At 39.4% G+C, this 22,672-nt stretch overlaps 1 protein-coding gene across 2 annotated transcripts; it reads right to left on the bottom strand.

Moving 5' to 3' along the window:
* Positions 1-11: 11 nt before the first annotated feature.
* LOC133634072 (mitochondrial glycine transporter B-like) lies at positions 12-18,018 on the bottom strand. 2 transcript variants are annotated; one of them, XM_062027051.1, is made up of 8 exons: positions 17,746-18,018; positions 17,164-17,253; positions 12,327-12,451; positions 12,037-12,121; positions 7,884-8,063; positions 6,482-6,650; positions 6,241-6,404; positions 12-922 (listed from the first exon to the last, which is right to left on the bottom strand). In XM_062027051.1, exons 2-8 carry the CDS (start codon positions 17,179-17,181, stop codon positions 800-802), a joined length of 864 nt encoding a protein of 287 aa, XP_061883035.1. In that variant the 5' UTR covers positions 17,182-17,253; positions 17,746-18,018; the 3' UTR covers positions 12-799. The 2 variants fall into 2 exon arrangements, with proteins under 2 accessions (XP_061883035.1, XP_061883037.1); XM_062027053.1 differs by lacking the exons at positions 17,164-17,253; positions 17,746-18,018 and adding an exon at positions 12,884-13,278.
* Between the last annotated feature and the right edge of the window lie 4,654 nt (positions 18,019-22,672).

Raw genomic sequence — 22,672 nt, 5'->3', positions numbered from 1 at the left:
ACACTTGAAAATGGTAATAATAATATATTTCTCTCTTATTGTCAACAATAATACATATGTACAGCAAAGTGCCTTCAGATGCTTGAACTAACAAGTGTGCGCACAAGACCGGAGATCATGTTAAGCAAATTCTTCTCTTGCCAGTTTATTGTCCTGCAAATAGAATAACAGGTTCATTAAGTCAACTCTGAGGTCTTACACCCTGTTTAGAAAATACCTGCTACATGTCCCTAAAAATATAGGCTTTATTTAAATATCAAAATAATCCAGAGATGCCACTGCATGCTTTAATTTGTTCCTAGTTAATCAGAGCATGGGGTTTACTATTGTAAACGGTCGTATTGGAACATTTTAAAGCGTAGCATAGGGCAATAAAGGCTATATTGGGATCTTAGAGCAAAGGTATTTTCCCCATAATGCATCAATGTGTGTTTTTGATTGTCTGAGGCTAAAACTGAATAACCTGTATATTTGTGAAGGTTTACTGGCAAGTACGAAATACTTCTAAGTTGCTAAGTCTTGTGCAAGTTTAAGATATATGGCATAATGCAGTGTAATGTTTTTGTTTTTGGAGGGGGCGGGGTCATGTGCATGTCAAATTCTGACCTTCAATAAAATTCAGTCAGGAGTCATGAATAGCAAGAAGTTCACAGCATGACAGTCTTTTGTTGCCTCAATATCCTGAAGGAACACATCTACAAATTTACATTTTTACCAACAAATAAATTAGCACTTATACACTTACACACTCATTCACACACTCCTACCATTAGAAAATTGTCAAAATATATAAGAATCTTTAGGATTTGAGGCCCATTCGAGCCATCAGCTGCTCGTAGACAGTCCAGGCCATGGCGGCCATCAGAGTACGCCGCAGAGACCGAGGTACAGCGCCGCGAAAAAACCCGGACAAGCCGTGCTCCTGGAGGGGGAAAAAAAAAACAGATGATAACAAATGTGTTGCTTGAACGTACACTAATACATGGTCCACTTGAGAAACCTGGGAAATAGCAAATAAAACACTATTTGTCAGTATAAACTAGTATCAAATAATTATAGTTACTTATTAATTACTGTATATATAAGAAAGCATCCATATAGTGCAGCAGTCTCCAACCTTTTTGTAACTGCGGACCGACCGGTCAAAGCTTCAAAATTTGTCCCACAGACAGGGTGGGGGGGTGGTTGGTCATAAAAAAATACAATCATGTGAGCTTACGGACTGTATCCCTGCAGACTGTATTGCTCTATATTGATATATAATGTAGGAACCAGAAATATTAATAACAGAAAGAAACAACCCTTTTGTGCGAATGAGTGTAAATGGGGGAGGGAGGTTTTTTGGGTTGGTGCACTATTTGTAAGTGTATCTTGTGTTTTTTATGTTGATTTAATAAAAAATAAAAAATAAAAAAAAATAAAAATATATATATATATATATATATATATATATATATTTATTTATTTATTTTTTTATGTTTTTTTTTTATTCTTGTGCGGCCCGGTACCAATCGATCCACGGACCGGTACCGGGTTGGGGACCACTGATATAGTGCATATGCTCTGTGTTAGACCACTAATGTTAACATAGGCTAGCTGGTAGTGTTCATGTTATATTTTTTCAAAAAAATTTACTTTGTGCAAGTTGCAAACTGCCGCTTTAAGTGGATGGAAGTACAAAACCCAAAAACCCAAAACAAGTGAAGTTGGCGCGTTGTGTAATTCCTAAATAAAAACAGAATACAATGATTTGCAAATCCTTTTCAACTTATATTCAATTGAATAGACTGCAAAGACAAGATAGTTAATGTTCGAACTGAGAAACTATTTTATTTGCAAATAATCATTAACTTAGAATTTAATGGCAGCAACACATTGCAAAAAAGTTGGCATGGGGGCATTTTTACCACTGTGTTACATGGCCTTTCCTTTTAACAACACTCAGTAAACGTTTGGGAACTGAGGAGACCAATTTTTGAAGATTTTCAGGTGGAATTTTTTCCCAATCTTGCTTGATGTACAGCTTAAGTTGTTCTACTGTCTGGGGTCTCTGTTGTGGTATTTTACGCTTCATAATGCGCCACATATTTTCAATGGGAGAAAGGTCTGGACTACAGGCAGGCCAGTCTAGTACCCGCACTCTTTTACTATGAAGCCATGCTGTTGTAACATGTGCAGAATGTGGCTTGGCATTGTCTTGCTGAAATAAGCAGGGGCGTCCATGAAAAAGACGTTGCTTAGATGGCAACATATGTTGCACCAAAACCTGTATGTACCTTTCAGCATTAATGGTGCCTTCACAGATGTGTAAGTTACCCATGCCTTGGGCACTAATACACCCCCATACCATCACAGATGCTGGCTTTTGAAATTTGCGCCTATAACAGTTCGGGTGGTTATTTTCCTCTTTGTTCCGGAGGACACGACGTCCATAGTTTCCAAAAACAATTTGCAATGTGGACTCGTCAGACCACAGAACACTTTTCCATTTTGCATCAGTCCATCTTAGATGAGCCCGGGCCCAGTGAAGCCGGGGAGGTTTCTGGGTGTTGTTGATAAATGGCTTTCGCTTTGCATAGTAGAGATTTAAAGGCCTACTGAAACCCACTACTACCGACCACGCAGTCTGATAGTTTATATATCAATGATGAAATCTTAACATTGCAACACATGCCAATACGGCCGGGTTAACTTATAAAGTGCAATTTTAAATTTCCCGCCACACTTCCGGTTAAAAACGTTTTATTATGCTGACGTATGCGTGTGACGTCACGAGGACAAGGGAAGCATTCAGAGCCCGGAGAATCCTATACAACAGGCTCTGTTTTCATTTCATAATTCCACTGTATTCTGGACATCTGTGTTGGTGAATCTTTTGCAATTTGTTTAATGAACAATGGAGGCTGCAAAGAAGAACGTTGTAGATGGGATCTATCGGTGTATTAGCGGCTGGCTGTAGCAACACAACAAGGACTACTTAGCAGACGCCTAGCCGATGCTAGCCGCCAAACCCACGGAAGAAGTCCCTCGTCGCGCCGTCGATCGCTGGAACGCAGGTGAGCACGGCTGTTGATGGGAAGATGAGGGCTGGCTGGCGTAGGTGGAGCGCTAATGTTTTTATCATAGCTCTGTGAGGTCCGGTTGCTAAGTTGCTAAATTAGCCTTAGCGTCGTTAGCAACAGCATTGTTAAGCTTTACCAGGCTGAGAATTTTTAACCGTGTAGTTACATGTACATGGTTTAATAGTATTGTTGATCTTCTGTCTATCCTTCCAGTCAGGGGTTTATTTATTTTGTTTATATCTGCATTTGAGAACGATGCTATCACGTTAGCTCAGTAGCTAAGTGTGTCACCGATGTATTGTCGTGGAGATAAAAGTCACTTTGAATGTCCATTTCGCGTGCTCGACTCTCATTTTCAAGAGGATATAGTATCCGAGGTAGTTTAAAATACAAGTCCGTGATCCACAATAGAAAAAGGAGAGAGTGTGGAATCCAATGAGCCAGCTTGTACCTAAGTTACGGTCAGAGCGAAAAAAGATACGTCCATCACTGCCTCTCTAGTCCTTCACTCTAACGTTCCTCATCCACAAATCTTTCATCCTCGCTCAAATTAATGGGGTAATCGTCGCTTTGTCGCTCCGAATCTCTCTCGCTCCATTGTAAACAAAGGAAAATTGTGAGGAATATTACCTCCTGTGACGTCACGCTACTTCCGGTACAGGCAAGGCTTTTTTTATCAGCGAGCAAAAGTTGCGAACTTTATCGTCGATTTTCTCTACTAAATCCTTTCAGCAAAAATATGGCAATATTGCGAAATGATCAAGTATGACACATAGAATGGATCTGCTATTCCCGTTTAAATTTTTAAAAAATCATTTCAGTAGGCCTTTAACTTGCATTTACAGATGTAGCGACAAACTGTATTTACTGACAGTGGTTTTTGGAAGAGTTCCTGAGCCCATGTGGTGATATCCTTTACACACTAATGTCGGTTTTTAATGCAGTACCGCCTCAGAGATCGAAGGTCACGGCCTTGCCGCTTGCGTGCAGTGAATTCTCCATATTCTCTGAACCTTTTGATGATATTACGGACCGTAGACTGTGAAATCCCTAAATTCCTTGCAAGAGCTCGTTGACAAATGTTGTTCTTAAACTGTTTGACAATTTGCTCACGCATTTCTTCACAATGTGGTGACCCTTGCCCCATCCTTATTTGTGAATGACTGAGCATTTCATGGAAGCTGCTTTTATACCCAATCATGGCACAAACTTGTTCCCAATTAGCCTGTTCACCTGTGGGATGTTCCAAGTAAGTGTTTGATGAGCATTCCTCAACTTTCTCAGTCTTTTTTGCCACTTGTGCCAGTTTTTTTGAAACATGTTGCAGGCATCAAATTCCAAATAAGCTAATATTTGCAAAGAATAAAGTTTTCCAGTTCAAACGTTAAGTATCTTGTCTTTGCAGTCTAATCAATTGAATATAGGTTGAAAAGGATTTGCAAATCATTGTATTCTGTTTTTATTTACGATTTACACAACGTGTCAACTTCACTGGTTTTGGGTTTTGTACATTTGAGGCTTAGGTCCTCTCTCTTTTGGAATGAATTAAACATTTATCACCAATTTCAATAAATATGTTCGCCAAAGCTGAAGAAGATACCCTTTTTGTTGCGTTACAGTCTGCACCAAAGTGTCACAACAGATTTTAAGTTATAATTAAAACGGTACATTTATCCCTTGTTTATCTTTTTCATTCTGGGTTTTTTAATGTAGCAAGTGTCCTTTTATCTGCATTTAAGCCTGATTTGATTGTTTGTAATCTCATTATTGTAGTGTGTCTTTTATTGTATTGTAGTCTATTTATTATATTATTGTAGGTTTTCACTCAAAATCTCACGATACATGGCCCCATTCATTCTTTCCTTTTCACGGATCAGTCGTCCTGGTCCCTTTGCAGAAAAACAGCCCCAAAACATGATGTTTCCACCACCCCCATGCTTCACAGTAAGTATGGTGTTCTTTGGAAGCAACTCAGCATTCCTTCTCCTCCAAACACGACAGGTTGAGTTTTTACTAAAAAGTTCTATTTTGGTTTCATCTGACCATATGACATTCTCCTAATACTCTTCTGGATCATCCAAATGCTCTCTAGCAAACTTCTATCAGGCCTGGACATGTCTGGTACTGCAGAATTTGAGTCCCTGGCGGCATAGTGTGCTACTGACGGGAGCCTTTGTTACTTTGGTCCCAGCTCTCTGCAGGTCATTCACTAGGTCCCCCCGTGTGACTGTGGGATTTTTGTTCACCGTTCTTGTGATCATTTTGCGTGGAGCCACAGATCGAAGGAGATTGTCAGTGGTCTTTTATTGCTTCCATTTTCTAATAATTGCTCCCACAGTTGATTTCTTCAAACCAAGCTGCTTACCTATTGCAGATTCAGTCTTCCCAACCTGGTGCAGGTCTACAATGTGTCCTTTGACAGCTCTTTGGTCTTGGTCATAGTGGAGTTTGGAGTGTGACTGTTTGAGGTTGTGGACAGGTGTCTTTTATACTGATAACGAGGCCAAACAGGAGCCATTAATACAGGTAATGAGCGGAGGACAGAAGAGCCTCTTAAAGAAACAGTTACAGGTCTGTGAAAGCTAGAAATCTTGCTTGTTTGTAGGTGACCAAATACTTATTTTACAAAGGAATTTACCAATTAATTAATAACAACTCTTACGATGTGATTTCCTGGATTCTTTTTCCCCATTTTGTCTCTCATAGTGGAAGTGTACATATGATGAAAATTACAGGCCTCTCTCATTTTTTTAAGTCGGAGAACTTGCACAATTGGTGGCTGACTAAATACTTTTTTGCCCCACTGTGTGTGTGTGTATGTATGTATGTATGTATGTATATATATACATACACACACATATATACATACATATACACACATATATATACACACACACACACACACACACACACACACACACACACACACACACACACACACACACACACACACACACACACACACACACACACACACACACACACACACACACACACACACACACACACACACACACACACACACACACACACACACACACACACACACAAAGGAATAAGAATCGCTTTTCAGATGTCAATCGTTTTTGGGTTTTTTTGCACCCCTGCTAGTCAGAGAGCCAGAATGTCCGACATGCCGGTTTCCTGAATGCTACTGCGGTGAATTGATGGCACTCACCTTATACACGTAATTAATGGCATCCAGCGTGCTCCAGTGTGATGGGCTGACTTGAATGTGGGTCTTCACCACATCTGCAGGCTGCGTGACCAGTGACGCCATGACGCCTGCCACCACACCACAGCTGAAGTTCACCAGGGGGACGTAGAATGACGACGTCACCTCTGATTTAAAAACAAAGACAACGTTAAGAGGATTAGCTATTACTTCATTAAGATGATAAAATAGCAGTGGTTTGGACCTGGAGGCAGCGTTTTCTTGGCCTGGCTGTAGAACATGACATAGATCCCAGAGAAGGGGGCGTCTCGGAGCAGAGTAGCGGTGAGGCCAGAGAACAGCGCTCTCAATCCCTCCGTCTCGTACACACTCTTCAGAGCTCCAGCCACGCTCACGTAGTTGTAATAGCCACTCTGGAACAGCAATAGCATTATTAACATATTCACTTTATTCAATATGTATCAGAGTCGTGTATAGACAGAGTATGGACAACCCGGTTAATCGGTCGATTAAGGCACTTGCATGTCTACAGGGCGCCATGTTATGTACCAGTTTTAAGCCGCAGCTAAGCAGCACTGCACTTCCTCATTGTACATTTATTTTAATTGAAGAGTGTTTGCCATGTAAGTATGCCCTGTTGTGCAGCATGGAGATGCGCAACTCGCAAAAAAAGCAGGAAGCAATTGCATTCATTTCCCCGCAACCCAGAAAGGAGAAAAATATGGGAAGTGAAGGTTCGCCGGGAAGGCTGGAGAGCCAATAACAACAGTTTCTTGTGCGAGGTAAGCAAGCATACATGCACGTGGGAAAGGTGATATATCGCACTCTCAGTCACAGTGAATTAATACCCTTTGCCTGACAAAACTTTGATTCAAAATTGCACCTTTTCTGCAAGTGTCACTAATAATCCAAACTAAACTAATAAATATTGTAGTATTAGTTCAGTATTCAAGTTAATATGGGGATTATGAAATCAGAAGGCCATGACTTGCCACAGCAAAACCTATGAAAAATATTCAAAAGAGCAAAAGTAAAAGCACAGGCATATATAGCGCAGTGATTACAAACACTACATTGGAGGTACGCCAACTGACAAAGTCACACAAAAGTCATAATCTCTCCATAATTGTTCGTCCAAAACTAATGGAGATTTTGGCAAAATGAGGGTAGTACGTTTATTTTTGCATGTTGTGTTTTTTCTGACGTACATTTCGCCGGCGGGGGCGTGTTAGAGAGTCGACGGTCACTAAACACTGCATGAATATAGAAAAGAAATGCATCAAAAACGACTGCAAAATTGCCCCAAAATATTATACAATATGTGCTACTTTGACAAAATAAAAGCATGTTTTTTTGTAAGTTTATGAGCTGGAGTATATTTAGAATTATATTTACACGTACTATTTTGGTTTATTTCGTCAGGAAAACTAACGTCAGAACAACTCTATTAGATGCTTCCAGACACAGCTGCACACGTCCTTGCTACCAAACATGGTGCCTCTCATATAGTTGTCCTCTGTACATGACTCTGATATGTATATAAGCACAGCGCCATCTACTAGATCATGTCAGTGAATGCCCAGTGAACAAGTCAACACGAACTGAGAGCTTCCTGATCAAATTGCACAGCACAGTTTGGGCTTTACCTCAAAACGCGTTTTGATGACGGTGAACGGCAGCATGCAGACGCCGGCCACAGATCGGGCGCTGGCGCCCAGTAACACGGCCTCCCAGGCGTTGGGCGCCCGGTCCAGGAAGAAGTGCTGCTTGAGGGAGTAGAAGGTGCTGAAGTAGATGCCCACCCCGGGGATGCAGCGAACAAATGACTGCCAGAGACGACATAACCACAATCATCATCATTATGGGGATGCCATCAAGGCTCATACTGTCATTTGTGCTTGTTTGACTTGGCTGATTAGAATTATGCATGGATGCTAATTGCTGCATTCTGAAATGTGGAAACATTGCCAAAGACAAAGAGCTAATTAAAGAAATGCAGCTACAACAATAATGTATCCTACAAGGCATCTGCTGGATGTTCTTACATTACAACAGTCATATGGATGGAATTACATTTCAGATTTAGGTGCTTGTCTTGTTGGGGTGAATTACACATTCGTCAACTATTTGAATAAACATGTTTGCCAAAATTGAAGAATAAGACATCATCTTGATGAATCTTTTCTAATAATTAAAGTGATTTAACAGATATTAGGTGGAGTAGCCAAAATGTTTACTGACGTAAGAGTATCGTTACTATATAGCAGTGCTTCTCAATGATTTTTTATTACATTTAGCGCCCCGCCTCCACTCCTATCACTAACAGAAAATATTTAAAGTGCATAAATCTGCCTGAAATTTAATCTTTTAAACTACAAATATTTTTTACTGACTTGAACTATTTGATACTCAAAAATAAAATTAAATACACTCAATAAATGAAAATATATTTAAATTGATCAGCAATTTTAACTCAGGGGCAGAATATATTAAAGACTTCAACCTACAAAACAAAAAATAATGCTACATTTTGTGCTGTTTTTTTTTAAAATAAATAAAAATTAGGAAGTCAGGATTAATGACTATAATGAGTATGTTTTGTAGTGCACAGCTTTTCAAAGCCGGGTTTAAAGCACGGCGCCCCAGGCAACGCAACACGCCCCCCCATGTACAGAGTCATCCTAGATGAAAACCAAGGCTTCCTATCCAATCTGATGGAGTTTCATAGGTGCTGTAAAAACGAATGGACGAAACTGCCCAAAGACAGGTATGCCAATTGTGGCATCGTATTTAAAAAGGCTTAAGGCTGTAATTGTTTCCAAAAGTGCAACAACAAAGTATTGAGGAAAAGCCGTGACTACGATACTTATGGACATGTGATTTTTTTAAATACATTTGCCAATTAAAAAAAAACAACTTCACACTGTTATTATTTGGTACTAAATGTAGAATTTTTAAGACAAACTGAATTTTTTTTGTTTTGAAATAAAGTTGTAACAAAACAAAATGTTGAAAAATGTGAATACTTTCCAGATGCACTGTAAAATATGTCACTTTTTACATGTGACTGCCAGGCTTTGTTTGATAGTAATGTAATACCATAGCAATCGAATGAAACTGAATTTAAACGCAGTAAAAGTAGCATTTCTCCTTCACAAAAATACTCAATTAAAAGTAAAACTACTCTGACAAGTACCATTTATCCCAAAAATTACTTAGATACATGTAAAGGAGTAAATTAAGTCATGGATGGCAGTGAATTTCCTACAGCTCAACCAGGACAAAACATAGGTTTTAGTTATAGGGCCTGAAGACCAGAGGGAGAAACTTTTTTACCAAAATAATTTTTTTTTTGAACCAATACAGTCTATAAAAAATCATGAATGTGTGTGTGTGTGTGTATATATATATGTTTTCTTCTTTTCGTCTATCATTATTTTTTTGTTTGTTTGTTTTTTTTGTACATCACTATGTGTTTGCCAATTGCCTGTGTATGTAAAGTGCTTTATAAATAAGGTTTGATTTGATTTGAAATTAAGCGTGTTACTATCCACTTTTGGTCATAATTAAAGTAGATTATTTTGACAATTAGCTCTGAGTAAGTGCTTTTATTGCCATCTAGTGTCTATTTTTAAATCTATGCGGTATAAAACAAGTTAATCATCAATACAGTGATTTACGAACTTAAGTGGTTCTTGAACAGGGTTTGTAAAGCGAAAAGTTTGTATAGTGAATCACATTTCTGTATAAGGTAATATGAATAATGTGTTCCAGCCTCAACAAAAGTCCATATTTTAGTGAAGGTTTATACACTTTCAACACAATATAAAGTTCTATACAGTACTGTATATCAAACATACATAAGAGGGTGATGGATCAACCCCTTTGGTTAAGGGGTTAGTAGTGTACTGTAGGGTTGTCTAAATACAATATTTTGGTACCGGTACCAAAATGTATTTAGATACTTTTCAAAATAAAGAGCACCACATACATATGTCATTTTTGGCTTAATTTTAACAACAAATCTTACGATACATTAAACATGTTTCTTATTGCACTCAAAGAATCATTTTAGAAGATTAAAATAAAAATTAAAAAACACTTGTATTTTCTGATTGCACTCAAAAAATAATTTACAATTGTCTAGTGGTAGAAAATGGATGGATGGATATATTACATATACCTTGCCATAATCTAGGGTTAGGTTAGCATAGAATAGAAAGCTTTATTGACATCGTATTAAATGCTTCATAATTTATGGTTGCCACTCTTGGTCTGTGCAAGACAAATACAATCATTAGTAAATACTAAAAACAATACTATGGCTAAAAATACACAGATAATACACGGAGCAGGTAAAACACATTGTTAACAAAATTCAGTCATTTCACTTGCTTTAGTTTACGCTACGTGGGTGGTTTGGACTGCGCTATATAATTGGCAACAAGCCAGCTGTGTGAGCGTCTACGTATCTGTATGTGCACAGCAGGGCAGCTAGTTAACTACATTACCTTTAAACTCCTTGGGCAGGTCTGGATGATTGTTATTTAAATGTTTACCTAAGTTTGAACTAAAGATTTTAATCCTTCATTGCCATCTTTGGTGAGGCATACTTTAAAGCTGCGCGGCGCTTCCGTGTTTAAAGCATCACCTTTATCCGGAGTTATGAAGCCGAAATACCTCCATATTGCGCTTCACACACGCTCTTTATTAAACAGTAGAAATTACGTTTTTTGCCATTCTTCTTCTCCACACTGTTTTTGCTTATATGTGCTTTGTGTGTGTGTTTTGACACACTCACATGCACCACAGCTCTGTACATCACCGCCGCAAGGCAGCATGCGAATGAAAAAAAGTACTGGTATTTTTCAAAGGCAGTATAGTATCGTTTTAAATTCATTAGTACCGCGGTACTTTATTAGTACCGGTAAACCGTACAACCCTAGTGTACTGTATTGCGCAGCAAGTGACGTGGCGGGCTCCGCCTTTCCAAAAATGCGGCGCAATGCAGCAAAAAATGGCTGCAGGCGGGACACAAAATTAACGAATGAACAATGCATTTGTACAAAGACACATGGTTTGCACACGGAGGCATATTTGGATTTATCTAAAACTCCGTAATTCGAAATGCTAGCCAACAGAGGGGCTAATAAATCGAGGTTCCACAGTATCGTATTTTCCGGAATATAAGCAGTTACTTTTTTCAAATGGATTTGTCTTCGGTAACGGCCATAATGTTTTGTGTACTCAACAAAGTACTTTGACGCCAACAGACACTGAAAACATGTGTTATTGTTTGTTATATGGCGCAATCTTTTGGATTAGTTTGCTCACTGCAGGTGCTGCGGGTTGACAATATACTTCCTGTTTTGTGCCTTGAACAGAAAATATATTTGTCCATAGCTGCTCGAAAAGATTCTTCATTCATCACTCCAATCAACGTTTGTAAGTTTTACAATATAACTAAAATAATGTATACTTACTTATAGTCTGGTGTGGCTAATATATGTACATATATTATTTTCTTCCAAAATTTGGTGGGTGCGGCTTAAATATAGGTGTGCTTTATAGACCGGAAAATACGGTAGTTGTTCTCCAATTTTTGTTGAAACCCTGTGCTTTTTGAGGTTATGTAAGGAACAACATTGACAAATGTTTTTTACAGAAATACAGTCAATTCAAAAGAATCACAACTTTTGCCACAACTTACTGTAAAAGCTGACGTGAATTCAGTCGTTTTCGTCAACAAAATGTATTCAAGACTTGCATAGGAGTAGATTTGTTTGGTGGGTTACTCACCGGTGAAACTCCTTTCCACAGGCTGAAAACGCTCTCTGTCCTTATCACGTTGACGAAAACACTAAGCATCCCCACTTTTGGTGACCTGCAAATAGGAAGGTAAGGATGACATCATGCAAACATGGCGAAACAGCACAGAGACATGTTTAAAATGTGGCCATGCGTCCTTAAGCTACTCATGCTTTTTGGCTCACGAGACTGCCTGCAAACACGTGTGCCCTTTTGTCAGCTCGTGCCAGGAGGACATGGTGAGCATCTGTGTGCCAAAGACATGACGTCTATTCACAAACCCTGGCTTGGCGTTGTTCTGCAGGGTCTGCAGTCGCGTCTTAACCAGGTCCAGCGGCTGGAAGAGCAGCGTGGAGCAGGTGCCGCTGAGGGAGCCGCACATAAAGGCTTTGAGAGCTGGATGAGCCTGAGGACAGAAAGCCAACACAAAAGGACGGGTGAAAAGATGAAAGAGGGGCATTGAGGGAAAGGAAGATATGGAGATAAAATAAACAGCATATTAAACAACATTTGGACTCCTTGTAAATAAAGCATGCCGACACAGCAAAGGTCATGATGATGGAGATCTGCACAGACAGTTCTCTCTCTCTCTCTCTCACACACACACACACACACACACACACACACACACACACACACACACACACACACACACACACACACACACACACACACACACACACACACACACACACACACACACACACACACACACACACACACACACACACACACACTGAAATTCCTAAAACAGGCTATCTAAAAAGAAAAATACAGTGCTGGCAATGTACACGGTAATGACGACACTAATCATATTTAGTATGCACACAGTTCCTACCTTCCCCAAGATGCTTGGCCCTCGCCTGGAAGGATCTTGCTTTTCCTGCATGTTGCCCCGCTTTTAAATCATGCTAACAAGTCATGCTAGTGATTTAAAGTGCACGTGAAAAATATAAAGCAAAAAATAAAATAAAACATCCCTCGTTTTTGGTGTCTGACTCCCATAGACCCACCAAGGCTCCCCTCTGGTTGGCTTGACGTCCTGTCTCTCCCCCCGTCTCCCCACCACACAGTTTCACAGCCAAAGCAGAGGATTATAATCCAGGTTTTTCTACAAGCTTCTATCTTTATCTTGCGGAGACACACTCACACATCCGCTTTTTTCACTCTCCCACCCCTAACTGCTGCACCGCATCTTTGTCAAATGGCATGAGTCATGGACTGGGTGTGTGTGTGCATGTGTGTGTGTGTTAGTTTGCATGTGTGTGTGTGGTGGTCTTTAAATATATGTATGTAGTAATTCAGTGGCCACCGTAATGTATCTTTGTCTAGCAACGGATGAGAAAAATTACAATGGAATGTCAGTTTTTGCGATATGGAATTAAAAAATATAATCTGCTCCAGGGTCAAAATGTTGCTTTGTTAGTAAAATGTAAAACAAATTGTACTATCACAAATTAATGAGCTACTCCTATGTAAAGCAGTAGTACAAACAGAGGGCTCAGTAGCAGTTCTTAATTACTTTTTACTGCAAACAAATGTATTAATAGAGGGACATTAGCTAATATTCGGTACGTAAAACAGTTGCTCTATAATATTGCAAAATATTTCCGTCAAGTGTACAGTTGAAACGATTCATCGAGTAACTCGAGTACTTCGATGACAAAATATATTCGAAGAATTGTTGCTGCCTCGAGGCGTCAAGTTATTTTAACGGCATTTTGCCTCGTTTAGTAAACAGTAGTCAAAGCTCACGTTTCGCACGGACTGTTTAGGTATTGCGCAGCGTGTTTACGTCACAATAGATCATACTCCCCCCTGCACTGCACAACACTGGTCTTTTAAATACGCTTGAGTTTAGAAAACTTTTTCGCCGACATAACTCGCAATGGCAGACGCCGCAGAAAGCAGTGGACAAGAGCCATATCAAAACGAGGAAATTAAGAAGTGACAAAAGTTGTCTAAGGTGTTGGAACACTTCACACTAAAATCGAAGGAAAACACAGTATTATGCAAACATTGCAAAGTGGAGCTCGCATACCACAATAGCACAAGTTCGATGCTGTAGCACCTGTCGAGAAAGCATCCGATTTGAGGGACATCCGGAGGCAAGGTATAAGTATGAGTATGTATTATCAAATGTAAATGCAAAAGTTGTGTTAGTAAAATAAATGGTATTCATTATGATAACCAGGATGTGTTCTCGCACTCCCGCAAAGTCATCAAATGCCACCAAAAGGTGTTGAAAACTAACAAGGCTATCCGAGCTGTCGTGTTCAATTAGCCTTTCATTAGTAACCACGCGAAAGTAGTCGTGCAAAGTTATTCAAGTCATGCAACCACATGCTACTTTGATAGATTGCACACACTATAGTCTCCGTAGAATGTAAGAGTTCCAAGTCCTTGTTCACAGTGGTAGCCCTTGTGTACCAAGTTCCTGTCAGCCATATTGGTTCTGAATATGAAGTTGCACATTTCAAAAGCAGTATTAAAGGCACTGCCTAATCCACTTTTTATGTTTGAGATAATGAAAACTGTTCTTGTTTTATTTTTGATACTAAAAATATATAGTTTTATTTTACCTCTATCAGGGAATATTAGTTTTGAACAAATTTTATATATGTGTGTTTTCATCTCAAACATGTTATGATGGCAAAATGAACATTGATTGCCATTTTGCATGCAATGAATGCAATGAACTGTATTGAATTCTTAAAATTTAAAACTGTTGTTGTCATTATTAAGTGGTTTGTCTTTTTATATCGTTTATGTATTGTTGGTAGGTTGAAAACAGCTCGGCGGATTTGCGTGGAGAAACCACCATTTACACGGCACCGTATAATAATCATCAAAAACACATATTAAAACCATAACCTAATAGTTCAGTCACTCTTATATGTATGCACCGTTTTGTCCTCATAAATACAATTACAGATATAAAACCTGGAGCTTAACGCCCAGAAAACAGTGGAGGTGATCTTGGACTTCAGGAAAGTCAAAGTCCCACACCATCCCCCCTCACCCTGATTGACTCTCCCACCCCTGTCTCCACTATGGACTCCATCCGTTTCTTGGGCACCACCATCACCCAGGACCTCAAGTGGGAGCCAACCATCAGCTCCCTCATCAAGAAGGCCCAGCAGAGGATGTACTTCGGCAGCTGAAGAAACTTAAGGTGCCAACCGAGATGCTGGTGCAGTTCTACTCAGCCATCATCGAGTCCAACCTCGCCTCCTCCATCACCGTGTGGTTCCCCGGCGCCACAGTCCGGGACAAGCATCGACTGCAGCGCATCGTACAGGCTGCTGAGAAGGTGATTGGCTGCAAACTCCCATCCCTCCAGGACCTGTTCTCCTCCAGGACCAGGAGGCATGTGGGTCGGATCACAGCGGACTCTTCTCACCCTGGACACAAACTATTCTCCCCTCTCCCCTCAGGCAGGAGACTATGGTCCATCCAGACCCACACCTCCTGCCACCTGAACCGTTTTTTCCCCTCGGCCATCAGGCACATGAACAATAACAAGATCTGATAGCTCAGTTACAGCTTATGTTATTCTATTCTGTGGTATATGTGTTTTATGTTGCATGATTGCACCAAGTAAAATTCCGAGTGTGTGAACCCGTTCTCAAACAACATACTTACCAACCCTCCCAATTTTCCTGGGAGACTCCGGAATTTCAGTGCCCCTCCCGAAAATCTCCCGGGGCAACCATTCTCCTGAATTTCTCCCGATTTCCACCCGGACAACAATATTGGGAAGGCACTGCCTTTAGCGTCCTCTACAATATGTCGTCACGTCCGCTTTTCCTCAATACAAACAGCATGCCGGCCCAGTCACATAATATATGCGACTTGTACACACACACAAGTGAATGCAAGGCATACTTGATCAACAGCCATACAGGTCACACTGAGGGAGGGTAGCCGTATAAACAACTTTAACACTGTTACAAATATGCGCCACACTGTGAACCCACACCAAACAAGAATGACAAACACATTTCGGGAGAACATCCGCATGATGGCTGCTGGTTAGCGCCTTGCATGGCAGCTCCCGCCATCAGTGTGTGAATGTGTGTGTGAATGGGTGAATGTAGAAATACTGTCAAAGCGCTTTGAGTACCTTGAAGGTAGAAAAGCGCTACACAAGTATAACCCATTTATCATTTATTTATCGTAACACAACATAAACACAACAGAACAAATAACCAGAACTCCTTGCAACACTAACTCTTCCGGGACGCTACAATATATACCCCCGCTACCACCAAACCCCGCCCACCTCAACCCCCCTCCTCAATCTCCCGAATTCTGAGGTCTCAAGGCAAGTATGACAATAACAAGATCTGATAGCTCAGTTACAGCTCATGTTATTCTATTCTGTGTTATATGTGTTTTATGTTGCACGATTGCACTAGGGCTGCAACTAACGATGAATTTGATAATCGATTAATCTGTCGATTATTACTTCGATTAATCGATTAATAATCGGATAAAAGAGACAAACTACATTTCTATCCTATCCAGTATTTTATTGGAAAAAAACAGCATACTTGCACCATACTTATTTTGATTATTGTTTCTCAGCTGTTTGTAAATGTTGCAGTTTATAAATAAAGGTTTATTAAAAATAAAAAAAATATATACAAAAAATTATTTAAAAAAAAAAAAAACTCTGCGCATAGCATAGATCTAACGAATCGATGACTAAATTAATCACCAACTATTTTAATAATCGATTTTAATCGATTTAATCGATTAGTTGTTGCAGCCCTAGATTGCACCAAGTAAAATTGTAACAAAAACTATTCTGATTCTATCGTAACACCATCGTAAATTGCAACACCTGAGTAGTCCTAGACTGTTCCAATGTCCATTTCTCTGATGATGCAATTGTTGATGACTGAAGTGCTGATATCAACCAAACCTAACCTAACCCCCCCCCCCACATCCCACTTATTCGGGTGTTACCATTTAGTGGTCAATTGTACGGAATATGTACTGCACAAGTTTCAATCAATCAATCAGCATGCATTGCATTGTGCTCCAACTCCTATGACGTCACATTGAGTTGTACTGGTATCCCTAATGTTGTGGCCAAGAAGGTTTACTCACCGCGGGTAACTCCATCATCGCTGCTGAGCCGGAAGGATCCTTCTTGCCCACCGTTGCCGTTTTGGAGCTACTTAATTCCAGTGAATGTTACTAAAAATGGGGAGAAAGCGACCATGAATATGGTGGCAAGTTCTGCTATGGGCCGATATCAAAAAGCTAGCTAGTGCTAATGCTAGCTTGTTGTGTGATAAGGTGAATTGCGGCAGAGCGGTGTCAAACAAAACATGATTGTTAGCCACATTTACATCAAACAGCTAGTTATAGTAGTTACTGGCTAGCTAGTGTCAATACATGTACTTCAAACAGCTAGTTATAGTAGTTACTGGCTAGCTAGTGCCATACATTTACATCAAACAGCTAGTTATAGTAGTTACTGACCAGCCAGTGCCATACATTTACATCAAACAGCTAGTTATAGTAGTTACTGACTAGCTAGTGTCAATACATTTACATCAAACAGCTAGTTATAGTAGTTACTGGCTAGCTAGTGTCAATACATTTACATCAAACAGCTAGTTATAGTAGCTATTAACTAGCTAGCGTCAATACATTGACACTAGTTACAGAACAACAACAACTTACCCGAATGAGAAGTTAAGGGGTAGCAAAAGTGGTGTTCACACCTAACGTCTTCCAAAACGCCATAGTAGTTTGATTAATTAGCGCTAAAAAAATATATATATATATAGCTATCTATCTAATGTGTCTATTTCCGTCCTCGTCTTCCAAAAGTAGTTTATTGTCACTGAGTTAAAGGTGGTCAGACAGTCACACAGTCCCGCACTACTTCCGTTTTTACTTCCGCAGCACCGTGAGGTAGGTCGAGATATGTCACGTTCGCGAATGAATAGAGTCTTCTGAACGGCTTCTTTAAGTGACCGGCGAGAACCGATTTGCAGTTGCAAATCATTCATTTGAAAGCCGTTTTTTGCACACAAAAAGAATCAATGAAACACAGCAGCATTTGGATTTACTTTAAAAAAATAAAAATAAAAATAAAAATTCTAGAGATGTCCGATAATATCGGCCTGCCGATAAATGCTTTAAAATGTAATATCGCAAATCATCGGTATCGTTTTTTAATTTTTTTTAATTACATCAACATAAAAAAACACAAGATACACTTACAATTAGTGCACCAACCCCAAAAACCTCCCTCCCCCATTTACACTCATTCACACAAAAGGGTTGTTTCTTTCTGTTATTAATATTCTGGTTCCTACATTATATATCAATATATATCAATACAGTCTGCAAGGGATACAGTCCATAAGCACACATGATTGTGCGTGCTGCAGGTCCACTAATAGTACTAACCTTTAACAGTTAATTTTACTCATTTTCATTAATTACTAGTTTCTATGTAACTGTTTTTATATTGTTTTACTTTCTTTTTTATTCAAGGAAATGTTTTTAATTTATTTATCTTATTTTATTATTATTTTTTTTAAAAAAGGACCTTATCTTCACCATACCTGGTTGTCCAAATTAGGCATAATAATGTGTTAATTCCACGACTGTATATATCGGTATCGGTTGATATCGGTATCTGTAATTAAAGAGTTGGAAAATATCGGAATATCGGATATCGGCAAAAAGCCATTATCGGACATCCCTAATTTTTTCCTTTAAATGTTTTTATTCATGTTCATCCACTTTTCTGCTTCATTGCTCTGATATGTACATTAATTTAAGCGTACACACACCAGGTAGGTTTTGTATTTACATTTGTACAGTGGTGGGCCGTCAGGGCCAGCAAGGCCTTCTCTGATTGATTGATTGATTGAAACTTTTATTAGTAGATTACACAGTACAGTACATATTCTGTACAATTGACCACTAAATGGTAACACCCGAATAAGTTTTTCAACTTGTTTAAGTCGGGGTCCACGTAAATCAATTCATGGTACAAATATATACTATCAGCATAATACAGTCATCCCACAAGTTAATCATCAGAGTATATACATTGAATTTTTTACATTATGTACAATATTTACAATCCGGGGGGTGGGATGAGGAGGGTTTAGTTGATATCAGCACTTCAGTCATCAACAATTGCATCATCAGAGAAATGGACATTGAAACAGTGTAGGTCTGACTTGGTAGGATATGTACAGCGAGCAGAGAACATAGTGAGTTCAGAAAGCATAAGAATAAGTATATACATTTTATTATTTACATTTGGTTATTTACAATCCTGGGTAGGTGGGATGTGGAAGGGGGAGGGTGTTAGTCAAGGGTTGAGGTTGCCACATCTGCGGTCCTCTCCAAGGTTCCTCATAGTCATTCACATTGACATTCCACTGGGTTGTAAGTTTTTCCTTGCCCTTTTGTGGGCTCTGAACCGAGGATGTCGTCGTGGCTTGTGCAGCCCTTTGAGACAGTTGTGATTTAGGGCTATATAAATAAACATTGATTGATTGATTGATTGATTATAATGAATTGAGGTTTACCTTTTCACTCTACAGCTCCCACCGACTGCAGGTCGAATCTGCACACCTTCACTACTGTATCATTGTATTTCTTTACACGGGGATAATCCATTAAGACACTTAAAAATAGCTTTTAAAAATGAGAAATTTATAAAATTATCAAATCTCATCATGCTATATTTTTGGGTATTATGGCAATGATGATGCTTCATTGGTTGTTGGTCAAATATCTTAATTTTTTTTTTTTTTACTTTATTCAATGGATTTCTATTATTATTTGGCGAAGCCGGGTCTGAGCAGGAGGGGATAGAAAGAGAAAAAAAGGAAGATGGAAGGAAAATTGCGGGGACAAGAGGGTATAAAACAGAGAGACAACAACAACAAACACAACAATAACAACAACAACAGAACAGCATCAGCAATTAGTATACAGTATGTACAAATATGGTACAAAAAGTGATAGCAAAGAAGCAGTTAGTGATGTAAATATTAATAACACAGAAATGACAATGAACATTATTACACTACAAATGGAGCAATACAAATACCAAAAGAAATAGCACTATTGATAATGAATACTAACAATAATTACCTCTATTATGAACAATACAATTGTTTCAAATGCAACAATACATATATGTAATGATAACTTCCATCCATCCATTTTAAATGGAGGGGAAGAAAGAGAAGCTAACTGTATTAACCTTGTAGATTGTTATAGTAATAGGTTCAGCTTTGTCAGTGTGCCGTGTGTTACCCAGTTTCCCCTAGGGGAACAACGTCATATTTGTCTCCCAGTATGTGCTAGAGCCAGAGTACGGCCCCAGCCACCCAGAGAGCCCAACCCAAAACAGCAGGTGCGGCGCCCAGAGAACAAGGGACCACTGGCCCCATGCGCCAGGCCAGCCAGCGACAGGAACCCCGCCCGGAAGGGCCAGCAGCAGGCCATGGACAGATGCGCCCGGCAGAGGACAAGGCACAGGAGAAGCCAGGGACAGCCAGTCCCCTGCTTAAACAAACACTAAATATCTTTAGTGTTTGTTTATATAATGACAACAGAGGCTTCACTAAACATTTATTGGCCTGTCCCCAGACGATGGCACAATAAACTTGTGCAGCTTCAACAGATAAACAAGGTCTAATAAACCTGAAACAGTTTATATTTCTTTTTATGGTCTTAGTCAGTTTTTTAATATGGCCATCACATTTCCAAAATAACACCCAAATATTTAAATTCCTTTACCTGCTCTATTTCATTTTGATTCATGTTGACCTGAATTTTATTTAATGATTGAAAGGGACAAGCAGTAGAGGATGGATGGATGGATGTTTCTTCAAAGAGAAACACATTGAGGCTGTTTTGTTATAGGGTTAAACAGTTATTTTGAAGCCATGTTGATACTTCAGTAAGCTGTCTGTTTAATATACAGTATCTGAAGCCTGTTGAGGGGTGTCGGCTGTCACATAAATGATTGTATCATTTGCATACATTTGGTAGATAGTATTTGTGCAATTATTGGGGAGGTCATTTATATATACTGAAAATCAGCGGGCCCAAAATAGATCCTTGTGGCACACCCAAATCACAATTTATTACATCTGATTTTACACCTTTTATTTGAACACATTGTTGTCGCACTTCAAGATATGATTTAAACCAATTTCTGGTTTGTTTTGATACATTAAATTGTTTTCATTTTGTCATCAAAACTAGGTGATTTACAGTGTTGAAAGCTTTTTTTTAAATTTAAAAATACTGCTCAAAGTATTTACCCTTGTCCAAACTACATTTGATCATTTCGGTGAAGTGGCACACAGCCATTTCAGTGGAATGTTTGGGCCGGAATCCAAATTGTTTAGGATTTAGTCAATTATTTTCCTCTAAATGGGTCATTCATTTTCAGACCATCCATCCATCCATCCATTTTTTCCATCGCAGACCAATTAGGTCAAATTGGCACTTACAACAGACAGCCCTCGCAAAAATGACTAATGATCTATTGCTAACGATGGATTCTGATGCGTCATCTATGTTGCTGCTTCTTGATCTTAGCGCCGCTTTCGATACTGTCGATCATAATATTTTATTAGAGCGTATCAAAACACGTATTGGTATGTCAGACTTAGCCTTGTCTTGGTTTAACTCTTATCTTACTGACAGGATGCAGTGCGTCTCCCATAACAATGTGACCTCGGACTATGTCAAGGTAACGTGCGGAGTTCCCCAGGGTTCGGTTCTTGGCCCTGCACTCTTTAGTATTTACATGCTGCCGCTGGGTGACATCATACGCAAGTACGGTGTTAGCTTTCACTGTTATGCTGATGACACCCAACTCTACATGCCCCTAAAGCTGACCAACACGCCGGATTGTAGTCAGCTGGAGGCGTGTCTTAATGAAATTAAACAATGGATGTCCGCTAACTTTTTGCAACTCAACGCTAAGAAAACGGAAATGCTGATTATCGGTCCTGCTAGACACCAACATCTATTTAATAATACCACCTTAACATTTGACAACCAAACAATTACACAAGGCGACTCGGTAAAGAATCTGGGTATTATCTTCGACCCAACTCTCTCGTTTGAGTCACACATTAAGAGTGTTACTAAAACGGCCTTCTTTCATCTCCGTAATATCGCTAAAATTCGTTCCATCTTGTCCACTAGCGACGCTGAGATCATTATTCATGCGTTCGCTACGTCTCGTCTCGATTACTGTAACGTATTATTTTCGGGTCTCCCTATGTCTAGCATTAAAAGATTACAGTTGGTACAAAATGCGGCTGCAAGGCTTTTGACAAAAACAAGAAAGTTTGATCATATTACGCCTATACTGGCTCACCTACACTGGCTTCCTGTGCACTTAAGATGCGACTTTAAGGTTTTACTACTTACGTATAAAATACTACACGGTTTAGCTCCAGCCTATCTCGCCGATTGTATTGTACCATATGTCCCGACAAGAAATCTGCGTTCAAAGAACTCCGGCTTATTAGTGATTCCCAGAGCCAAAAAAAAGTCTGCGGGCTATAGAGCGTTTTCTATTCGGGCTCCAGTACTCTGGAATGCCCTC

The sequence above is a fragment of the Entelurus aequoreus genome, linkage group LG18 (assembly GCF_033978785.1).
Source record: "Entelurus aequoreus isolate RoL-2023_Sb linkage group LG18, RoL_Eaeq_v1.1, whole genome shotgun sequence".
Taxonomy (NCBI): Eukaryota; Metazoa; Chordata; class Actinopteri; order Syngnathiformes; family Syngnathidae; genus Entelurus; species Entelurus aequoreus.
Note: the sequence above shows the minus strand (reverse complement) of the source record. Positions and strands in the feature narration are given on the sequence as shown.

What these genes read in the sequence shown, in the direction of transcription:
- LOC133634072 (XM_062027053.1), bottom strand. Translation starts at nt 12,934, where the DNA reads ATGCAGGAAAAGCAAGATCCTTCCAGGCGAGGGCCAAGCATCTTGGGG. An exon ending in TCATCAAAACGCGTTTTGAG is followed by an intron (nt 6,651 to 7,883) that starts GTAAAGCCCAAA and finishes TTGCTGTTCCAG; the next exon opens with AGTGGCTATTACAACTACGT. An exon ending in CAAGAAAACGCTGCCTCCAG is followed by an intron (nt 6,405 to 6,481) that starts GTCCAAACCACT and finishes TTTTTAAATCAG; the next exon opens with AGGTGACGTCGTCATTCTAC.